At 38.0% G+C, this 11,434-nt stretch overlaps 1 protein-coding gene across 2 annotated transcripts in view; it reads left to right on the forward strand.

Annotated features, from left to right (window-relative positions):
• The window catches only part of LOC137988307 (utrophin-like), a 106,609-nt gene extending 95,449 nt beyond the window's left edge, over positions 1-11,160 (forward strand). For both annotated transcript variants that reach the window (XM_068834341.1, XM_068834340.1), the window contains exons 65-75: positions 257-438; positions 1,074-1,218; positions 1,983-2,164; positions 3,419-3,563; positions 4,283-4,464; positions 5,138-5,282; positions 5,804-5,971; positions 7,222-7,365; positions 7,854-8,036; positions 8,324-8,470; positions 9,136-11,160. In XM_068834341.1, the coding sequence (XP_068690442.1) occupies positions 257-438; positions 1,074-1,218; positions 1,983-2,164; positions 3,419-3,563; positions 4,283-4,464; positions 5,138-5,282; positions 5,804-5,971; positions 7,222-7,365; positions 7,854-8,036; positions 8,324-8,470; positions 9,136-9,384 (1,872 nt within the window). In that variant the 3' untranslated portion in view covers positions 9,385-11,160. The remainder of the gene's footprint in view (positions 1-256; positions 439-1,073; positions 1,219-1,982; positions 2,165-3,418; positions 3,564-4,282; positions 4,465-5,137; positions 5,283-5,803; positions 5,972-7,221; positions 7,366-7,853; positions 8,037-8,323; positions 8,471-9,135) is intronic.
• The last annotated feature ends 274 nt before the right edge of the window (positions 11,161-11,434 follow it).

The following is an 11,434-nucleotide window of genomic DNA, read 5'->3' on the forward strand; positions in this document are numbered from 1 at the left end:
TTAAATAAGATCTGGTTTTGAAGAGCCCTGTTATAGAGAAGAATTGGCTAAAATTAGTCCATTAGCGCCAAAATTCATTTCATGCCGTTTAAAAAGTGTACTTTAATTCTTATGCGCTGAGTTTTGAAGATCCATGATGTATCTAAAATTTTGGTCTTCATAAATGTCCGAGTAGGAGGAGTGTAAGAACTGCCCTTTTGCGCTTGTAAATACACAAAGCTGTCATTTTGACAATTCTGTTGTTATTAACTTGAAGGAATTTGAGAGTGAAATGGTCAAGGAGCAAGCCAAATTCAGTGATATCAAAGACCAGTTTGAAGACGGCAAAGAGATTGGTGTAATGAGGGATGAAGATCAGGTGCGGGTCATGCGCAGGATAGGTGCGTTGGACGAAAAATGGGCTGAACTGGACAAAACGCATGACGAGAATCATCAAAGGTAACTAGTGGGTTTAAATTATGGTGCATCTTCTAAAACAGACAATACCAGGTTTAGTTATCCTAGTTGTTTCTTTGTAAGATCATTTCAGCAGTAGGTCAATTCACAGAGAGTTTTGCAGCGAAACTGAAGGCATGATTGGGGTCAAGGTTCCTTTCAAGCCTACGTGTGTTATTGTCTTGCATATTAGCAAGTTGCTTGTTTTTCTGCGATGATCATTCCAAAGGCAGCTCTTAAGTTCAAAATATCAATCTTTTTTTTGTCTTAACTGTTTCTGCCATTGAATCAGTAGTCGTGTTATTAACAAGGCAAACAGCCGGCTGTGTCCATTGATCACCAAAAAACCCGTCGGGGAAATAAAAAGAAGTAACGGTTGTGAACAGTTATTATTATCGTGCGATATATCACACCGCCCAATAAAGGGCAGTGGAGGGGCTTTTGAGACCACCGGTTGTGCCCAGCTACCAACCAGGAAAGCCAGCTTTAAGTGGACCAGGAGATTGCCATTTTCATTGTGATGATTATCATCATTATTGTTATAATCATAATATTTGAGGCTTATTCCTGCCATTGAACAAACGCTATTACTAGAGCGATTCGGGGCAGTAAACTGAAATGTTTGTGTTATTTGACAGGTTGACGCAAGCATTGATAGTTCTGCACGAAGAGCTCATGGAGGAAATCTATGATTGGTTGAGCGATGCTGAAAAGCAGACAGACTCCATAGCTGTAAATAATGATGATATTGCCGTTGTTAAAGAAGAGCATGGCAGACATAGGGTATTGAAAATATTTGCTTTCCATGAAGTTCTAACAACGATAAATGGGATTGCATAATTTTGATAATATAATCCAACAATAATCGCAGTATTGCTCATATAGAACTCCAGTTTTGCTTAACGTTTTCATGAACATCATGTGTCCAAAAAAACGCTAGTATGAGGTGCTAATAATTTTAGGGGCTTCTTTTCAAAGGTACCTCAAAATCTTAGTCCTCAAACATGACTTGTTTGAGCACTAGACTATCAGGGTCTTCAAAAACAAGGGAGAAACTGCTAGATTTTTTATCACATTTGCAAATGGTTAGACTTTCAAATCCTATAGAATGACAAATAAACACAGAAACCACAGGGCCCGGCTTGTTCAAGAATCCTCACTCTATTGGCAAAGAGTAGGGCACAGAGTTCTTTGTAGTCTATACTTGTAGAAGCCATTGCGATTGTGTAACCCCCTTACTCTAATACTAACTCGAGAAGACTTAAGTAAATTTTAAAAGCTGGGCTTTTAACATGTTTTCAAGGTTAGTTTTTTTCAATCAAATTTCACCGACACTTAGGAAAAACAGACCGTAAACGTACAGACCGTAAACTAACCGTAAACGAAGAAACTTACCTGCCGAAACGATTACGTCTACGAGAATCCACATAACTTTATTTTGGCCGCTTCTTTGATACAGGAAGCTAGAGTAAGGGTTGGACTGTATTTTTGTTTCATTTGGTTATTACTTTTGACTCAACCTGTCATCGTTCTATTGTCCCAAACAGGAACTGAAAGAGGAAATCGCATCATTTGAACCGACGTTCCAAAAAGCCATTTCCATCAGCGACCGGCTCCTGAACGAAAATCTTGTAGATCCAGAGAGAGCCGACAGTTATGAAAATGAAATCGACAGTCTTGAGAAAAGATGGGAAACATTGCAGAAAAGAGTCTCAAATAATGGCACAAAGTAAGATCTCTTTGCAGGCCCATGTTATAACTGCGCTGAATTTGTGTACAGTGAGCTTCGTAGAAAGTGTCAAACATCCTTCTAAAACTCATTAATAATTCATACGTTTGAGAGCCAATAAAAAATGGCTATATTCGTCACGTGGATGAGTTTTGATACCCAATGAAAACACAGATGAAAACCACACGTGTTTTGGATCACATATCAAAACCACGCGTGGTTTTCATCTGTTTTCTCATTGGACATGAAGATTTATGCATCAAAACAAAAATTGAGCAGAACAACAATACTTCAGTTTAATTAATTATCATAATTAATCAGCGTCACTGCCAATTCATTTAATTTTCCTTGACAAAAATTTTTACATCTTCAATAAAATACAGGAAGATTTAAAAAGATCGATCTGTATTCTAATAAATGTAGTCTTCCACAAAAATAGCATCTTGCATTGAACCTACAGTAGCTTATAAATACTGTCTCCTGTCTTACCTTTTATCGCCCATTTAGTTTTGAAAGTTTGCAACAACTTTGATTCTTCGGAGCAACTTCAGAATACCCGTCCACTTATTTGCATATTGCCTTCTGCTCTTTAAGAGCGAGACTGTCAAACACTCGCACTCGTTTTTGATATATTACATAATAAAAGCTTTGATTAATTTTAAATAATGTTCTTAATTATAATTCATTCTCAGTTATTGGTGGATGTCGGAATACACGGAATGCAACTGAATAAACTATTTTATGCATCGTGTTCCATAGATTTTACTGTTTCGCGCAGTATTTGGCGGATGTTATCCGACTGCGGAAAAAGAGACCACTATGGTTTGTGCTCAAATTGTCAAAACACCAGTTAATTGCGACAGTCCTTTTCAGGACTGCAGACAATTGGGATTCCATCAATGCTCGTTTTAACACTTTTTCGTGTACGATGCACTGTATCGCGGTTGTTTGCAATGGAAACACTCCTCGTTTGTCCGTGAGTCCTTCATCGGCTCCCTATTCCTAGCCCTGTTGACATCAGCTGACATTGTTTTTTTTTTCGATCGGCTGCTATACGATGTATCTTTGACCGTTGATGTGAGGCGGCTCAGGGCACTTCTTCAATAGAGTTAATGAATTACCCACTAGAGAAATTGAAGATATAAACCTCTATCTATTTAAAACTCAGTGTCTTTGTCCGTCTTTAGCACTTATCATACGGATGACATTCTTGCAGATTAAAGCACTAATGAGTATTCCTGTAACATATATTAGATTATCTGGTGCCCTTGGGAAATATATCACGACAGGTCTGGATGAAGCCGAAGTAACTGTTACACGGGCAGAGTCTAGTATTGGCGGAGATGACGGAGAATATTTGGACCTTCAATCTGCAAAAAAAGCCCTGGACGCCTTTCAGGTCAGTTAGAGGTTGCGAGTCTCAAAGCTGTCGGCAACTTACCTTTGATTATCAGATAAAATTCTAGCTATCTCCTGGCCTTTAGGATTTGTGGCCTACGTTTTGAAACAGTTCCCTCAAGATTAAGGATTCATGCATGGAAACATTTTTATCAAACGAGCTCAAATGCCGGGCGTACCAAAACTGGATAGGTGTTTGATTTCTTCTGTAGTTCTAAACACGTTACAGACAAAGAAGCCAAGAAAAGGGCATGATTGTCAAATTTGTAACGCTAAGCATCAGGCTCATAGTGGTGGATTTATACTTCAGTTTATAAGGATATGATTGAAATGAAAATGTGATCGATTTTAACAGAATCTCAAAGAAGAAAGGGAAACAAGTCTTTACCTACCTGATTATTGTTAGTAAGGTTTAAATATTTCCTTGTGCGGCAATTTCATATTTACGGTCAAAAAAAATGGGAATTTTTCCATCCAGGTGGTGGGTTCAGCATGAGTATCCCTCATATTCTAAGAACTGCAGTAGTGTTACGGTCTGACTGAGGGTTGGAGGTTAGGTTTAATGTATGAAAAGGGTATATGTATTGGTAAAAAAACACGGGTTACATAGAAAAGTCCAAGTGGTCCCCACAGGAATCGCAGTTACCTCCATTACATTTCTTTATAATTTACACTTGCGCATTTACACAATTTGTTCCAGTAAAGCACTCTCTTTTACAGGCCAAAAAGAAAGACGTTCATGACTGTCAAAACAAAGTCAACGAGATTCTCATCGAGTCCAATGATGTAATAAATGATGACTTCTTTAATGAGCACGAACGAGATCACTTTCAAGGGAGAATCAGTTTAGTGGAAAAAAGGAACAAAGATCTCGAAGAGAAAGTTGAGAAGGAAGAAATGAGGTGATGCAGTTTTTTCCTCTTATTGTGCCATATGCACGCTCTCCATTTCCCTCCAGATTGGTTTATCAGTAAGTGGGATTTGAAAGAACTTATACATAATTGCACTGAAAGTTAAACGTTTTTGGAGCCAGGAATGGAAAGATCAACGTGTGAGTGGATAAGAAACTCGACTGAGAGAATCAGACTAGGTTTAAAGTTAGAAGCCTCGACGGAGTTCAACGTCAAACTCAACTGGTGATTAGATCAGCATTTTGCTAACTTTCGATCGTGCGCTTGCCAACCAAGTGACTAAGCCAATGTGACTCGTTTTCTTAGCTCGTTATTGCCTGCTAGTTACTAAAAAACATATATCATTGCTTCCTACAATCCGCTCTTTTAATAAATTTCATTGTTTTATGTCCTCAGAGCGCATTATTTGGTTTATGAAGAACCTCTAAAAGATGTCAATATTTCATTGGGTTCTGGCTGATAATGTTTGTGTGATTGTGACAAAATACTGGGCTTTTTTAGAGTTGCACTAAAGTTGTCGTATTCTCTTTCGATTGAGTTAAAGAATTTTCGACTTTTTTTGACTACAGCTAGACTAATCACAGGGCTTGAGAATTTTTCGCGTCATTAGAGTGGGTTGGATTATCAACATTTCTTGTCTTGGTTGTATGGTTTTTTTCTCCAGACTGCTTGACGCACACATTTTGTTATTGAAACAAAACTTGCAAAGGATGAATGTCTGGCTCAACATGGCGGAGTCACGGACAAAGTTGCAGGAAGAAATTGGTCCCGGCTACGATGATGTAAAGAAACAACTAGAAGATCATCAGGTACTCAGTAAGATTTGTGGCACCAAAATTACTAACTTCTAAGAGTTTTCCTAGCAGCAAAAGGCCAAGCACTGCACGAAAAAGAAAGCACTCAGTTGGAACGCTGATATCGACTGAATACTTTAATTACATGTAGTAAAACGGCGCTCTTGCGAATTTCGTTTACGCGGCTGTATATGTCTTTCCAATTATTCCCAAAATTGTCAATTAATGAAACCACGCCTCTCATATTTAGGATCTACATATGAGAGCTAGAAAAACTAAGAACTACAGATCTCTCTTTATATTTTATTGGGGAGTGTTCCCAGACATAGGTGCTATCCAGACCCCGTCCTTAAGAATCGTACGATATCTTTTACATCTTTTTTCAATGTATGATATTAAGAGCTCCGCTATCATATCTCTGAAATACTGTGGACCGTCTTTTTACTGTGGAAGGTTTGTTATATAAACGTAGTATAAATGACTATCTTACGTAACTTGGCTAATGTACGGGACGTCGTTTTTATATTGCATTTTAGAAATTTCAAGAAGAGCTTCGTGATCATTCCATGATTTCCATGATTCTTGATGTGGACGTAGATCATCCTAGCGTCAATGAAAGAACTCAAGATCAGGTCAAGTCCCTCAGTGACCGCTGGAGTAAAGTGTGGAACTGGTCTGAACAGCGAAAAGCGCAACTTTTGAAGGTATTATTCCTTCTTCTCTATATCCCCATGGGACTCTGTTTAAGAATCATTCGTTAGCTTAGATCGATTGCACCAAACATACTTGCTCCCTTGTAATTTAACATCAAATTTCATCAAGAAAAATACAGAATCATTGAACTTCTTCCACCAGTAAGGGGCAGAAAACTACTGAATCTTGGTAGTTGATGGAAAACAGCTAAGATACACAATAGTCATATTTATATAATTAGATAGTACATGGTTGTTTAACGTTTTCCATTCTAATGATATATGAAATAAATCCTGTGTAGTTTGAGCTACTAGATGATGGTAAGACTGAACAGGCGCATTCTAACATGTGGAGTAAATAGCACCATGAAAAATAATGAGTTATATATTAGGAGCGGGTTGCTCTTGGAAGAGGATCGGGATCTATGACTATGGATTCGTATTCTCAAGAGCAAAATAGTATTTTGAGAAATTTTACGGACAAGAGGAACACGCCACTTTTGTATTAGTTGTTCGCAATTCACCCCTATTCACAGGCACTCACCTTACGTCACGTGGGCCATGTTCGTGCCCTTGAACACCGAGGATATGCGACAAGTGGTATGTTTTTCCAAACTTTGGCCGTGTATAGCATTACCATCTCGCATACTCACAGCCTATACTCCCAATAGACCTTGCAGATCAGTTGGTAGTGCAAAGGTGATTCTTATAGGTCGTGGTTTTATTTCCCCCCTTTGTCAGGGTTTTCTCTGACGTTTTGTGGGTCCATTTCCTTTACTAGGGCTAACACTCAAATGAATCACTTGACATGGGAATAAAGATATCAAATTACACTCCGCTCATAGATATATCTATTGAAATATAAGTCCTACACGGCCAAAGCTTGAAAAACGTTGCCCTTATCAATGCTTACTGATAAAAAACCAACATGATACCTTCATTAGTTAGGTCTTCTCGCTCGAAGTGAAAACGTCCTTTTTCACTCTTGTTATAACCATTTATAGAACACATCCTGGTTTGTTTAAAGTTGAAAATTATGCTTGACATGTATTTTTAAAAAAAGTTAAAGAACAACAGCTGATCATGTCGCCCTGTCACTGAAGTCGTTATTTGGGAATAAGTCATCAATTCGTAAAATCCCAATTAATTCCCCTTAGTCAAGTTTGTTTGTATCCGACATCAACTTGTGCAGCAAAATTAACTGAATAATTCCAGTTTCTTTGTCATGGGATTGGCATCTTAATATGTCTTCACTGTCAAAGGTTCTGAGCAACTGGCAGAGATTCCGAGATGAACAGATGATATTACTTAACTGGTTATCAAACAAGGAGAAGGCTCTGAAAGATATGGGAAGAACTGATCTTGCTGATGAGGATGAAGTAAACGTTCACTTGGAAAAACTCAAAGTAAGAAACTCCTGTAACGATTTAAATTAGTAAATTAGTTCAACGCTTTTAACACATGAAAAATATTTGCCTAAATCTTGAATTTAATCAACACAATTTAGCATTTCCGAGCTCAGCGGATACCTTGTTTTGACAGGTGTCAATTGACCATAACATTGATGTCCAATATCAAAGATGTATGCTGTAAACTAGCTACAGTGTCAAATGGAGTATTGCCTCCTCGATGATCTCTTAACTTGAGCCCGTGATATGGTTACATGTACTGGTCACATTGGCATACATAAAGGGGCGGTCGTACGTACGTACGTACGCACGTACGGACGTTCATGACGTCATGGCTATAAAACCAAATTTTCTCACATCGATGGGTTACCATATTTTCTTAACAATGGTGCTCCGCGCGCGGAGCTCCGCTTTTGATAGAGTGCATTACGATTTCTTTGTGTGTACACGTATGTTAATGTATTGCTGTTTTTTACTAAACCTAGTTGATAGAAAAAGAGCTAGACGAGCAGAGAATGCGACTGGAATCATTGCACAAGGCTGGAGAAGATTTACTAAAGAATGTAGATGAATCGGATCCAGCAGCCTTGGAAATCAATAATCAACTGAAAGACTTCGATGACTGTTGGAATGACATTGCAAAGGAAGTTATCAATAGAATACAGAAGGTACAAATGAAAAAAGGTAGCCATGAATTCCCTTATTAGTGCCAAATTTGCGAAGTAGGTTACAATGTCGATTCTAACGACCATTTGGATACCGAGAACATCTTACGTAGATAAAAGGTTAACACCAAAAATGTCATATTTTGTGGTTTACCGCCTTTTGCTTTTCTGTCAAGAAAACTCTTTTCCAAATGTTTAACGAAACTGTTAACGGAGCATAGAGCCTCGATTCATGGCCGACAAGATATATCACGGTTTTAATATATTATGCAATCCTTTTATTTTTACAGCTCGATACAGCCCAGAGTAAATTAAAGGAGTTCCGAACGGAAATAGACGTCACAAATAAATGGTTGGATGAAACTGAACAGTTACTAAGGTCATTCAACGTAGGAATGGATCCAGAGGAGGCCAGCAAGCTGCAAGAAAAGACAGAGGTCAATGAAGCTATGTGCTGTCTACTTTACTACTTGTAATTTGAGCTAATTTGTGTATCAGTGTTGTGATTTAAATATAATAATGGGGACTTAGCATTTTCTAATCCCCTTCGAAAATTTCGTGGACAATTTACTCCGGCACGTGTCGAACGCTCTTAGCATCTTACAAGGATGAGTAAAATAATGTATTGATTAAACGCACTCTGGTAATGTAAGCTGGAAACTTATCGCGCCTAGAATAGAAAAAAAAAATGACCTTAAAGTTTCAATGGACATGATACAGACGACAGCATGGGGCAAGCAGTTAGATATTTACGAAGCATGGTGAAATTCCCTTCCCAACCATAAAGGCCAATCAGTTGGTACGCAGAGCATCAATGTACCGTACATGAAAATGCAGAGGTTTGACCAAAGGTCCTACTCAATAAGAAAGCGAGCAATATAGTTTTAACTGAATTGACAGCAAGGATCCCAGAGGATGTCCTTTTTTAAATAAATTCCTTTTCTCTCAGACGTTTTGAATAGCCATATTCGTGTCCAGATTGGATAGTTAACGCACAAGATAGATTTGAAATTTGAGACAATGGTAACGCTTTTGGGTTCCGAAATATAGCCCAGTCGCAAAAACCTTTCTTTTAGTAATGGAGTATTTTTTCTCTCTGCAGATTAAATGTGAAGAATGTTCTCTGTACGCTACCAAAGTTGCTCGAATCAACATACTTGGTAAAGAACTCGCCGGGGAAATAGACCAGCCCTCTCATGATGCTATTCAAGAGGAACTCGAACCCTTCAATGCTCGGTGGAGCGATGTTTTCAATCAGCTTGACAATTTCAGCGACAGGGGTTATCCTCAACAGCAAAATGAGTGCTGCTTTATTCGAGTCATGAAAAGCAGGCTTGGAGTTTTTCAATGATTGACTGCAGCAGATAGCAGCGACAAAAGTGGCACCTGCTTGCCACAAAATACTGTCAGAACCTGGCATAGGACTTTTGATGCCGGCCAGCGCACGATCTTAAATAATCCGTGAGTGCATGCCTAAAAGAAATACGGTTCTTTTAAACTCCCGCAGTCGACCCTCTTTTGGTATATACTAAAACAGAGAATAGCGTTGAAGGCGCGCTCTGATTGTTTTCTCGAACTCCGAATATTTAATAATTATTCGCCGAAGGCGAAGTGATTATCGGTGAATATTCACCGAGACGAAGTCGAGGTGAATATTCACCGATAATCACTGAGCCTGAGGCGAATAATTGTTTTAGTATAAATACACAGGTGATTATTTCAAAAAAGAGGGAAAAAAAACATTTTAACGCGAAATCATCTTCACTTACAGTGGGAAAACGACTACTGGCAGCCATTTTGTCCGTCGAGGTGATTATCGGCTGATAATCCGGTATTTATACTAACCTTTGCTATTCACCTCCGAGCAACTTGCGCGGGATTTCCGCCCGTAAATAGTTAAGATTTTGCAGGAATAAATAAGTTAAAATCATCTTTTTGTGTTATATTATCTCACGCACTGTTTTAGTATATACTAAAATAATATTCACGACTCGGTAACTATCCGGCACTTCCACTTCGGTGAATAGTTGTTAAATATTAAGATAATTGTAGAAAGAAATGGTTGGTGTAAAGTTATTAGATAACTAGTTGACAATACAGAATCTTCTCTTTACTTTTCTTAAATGTCTTATGGAATCCACTCAATCGATTAATCCTAATTGTAACCCTGTTCCCCATACAGAATGAAGGAACCCCTCCGGAGTATTATTTTATTATCTTTTTAAATTGACAAAGTCATCGTGCTTTACATTGGTGGTGACTGAAATGGAACTTTGGAAATTCGATTTTCATTTCATGTAAAATGTCATGATGAGTGACTCTCTTCTTCTCTAAAGGAAAATTCAGTCAGGACGCAGCTCTTTATAACCTATAATTTCATTGGATCCGTTTAGGACGCAGCTCTATTGTGTTTTACGTCATGGTCTATTGTTTCTTTTGTATCGTTCTTTGTGTCCATTGTTTTCTGAACCAATCCCGAGAGTCGTTCCGAGGGCTGCGTGGCTGCCCGGAAAATTTATTTATGGGTTCTTCCCCTCAAGGGCGGTGGCCCTTAACTACCAAACTGTTGCTTTGGACTCCTTCAAATAATCATTTCTGAGTCCATTTAACTCTACAGTTACCATTTTCTGCCAAGTTTTTTCTATTTAATATTTCTTTGTCTGGTTCTACTCACAACATATTTGGTAAATCACGCGATCAAAACAGAAAATGCCTAAAAAGTTAGGGAGTTAACAATGTTTTTCAAAAATTTCAACACAACAGTACGAGAGTACTCATTCTAGTCCAAACTGTATTATAGCATTGGTGATTAAAAGTAAAGTAATGGTAACCGATATTTATCTAGCAACGCAAACCTCCATTCTTAGCGATTATATATCTAAACGAAGTGCTGTGAATAGCACACCCTTAAAATAGGGGACAGTTTTATACTGACAAGTTAAAAAAAAAAAACAGTATTTAAGTCATCCTTATAGCATTTCCTATTTTACCCTTTCTTTGGGTAATAAACTTTCTCTTTCGGGCCGTTGATATTTAAGCCAATTTTTAAAACCAATTTCAAGCTATTATTAACGTTCTTCTGGCGTTTTGCTGTATTTGGTCAGTTTGAATAAACACTGAGACATTTCTGAACTTGTAGAGGTGATTACAGTTCCACAGATCGTAAAGAATCCGTTAACCGTTATTACCAAATGTTGAATGTATGCATTCCTAAATTTAAGCTATCCATGTAATGAACGTCAAGTTAATTGGACGTTTTCTTTCCAGCTGCTTCGCTTTTTTTGCCGTGTTCGCTATTTCTTTTCTTTGTCTTAATTTCTATATTGATTTCAACGATAAAAATTATTGTACTGTCGGTTCTACTGCCAACGGATGGAAATGTAACGTTGGGTTACCCTCTT

The sequence above is a fragment of the Montipora foliosa genome, unplaced genomic scaffold, assembly GCF_036669935.1.
Source record: "Montipora foliosa isolate CH-2021 unplaced genomic scaffold, ASM3666993v2 scaffold_413, whole genome shotgun sequence".
NCBI classification, from domain to species: domain Eukaryota; kingdom Metazoa; phylum Cnidaria; class Anthozoa; order Scleractinia; family Acroporidae; genus Montipora; species Montipora foliosa.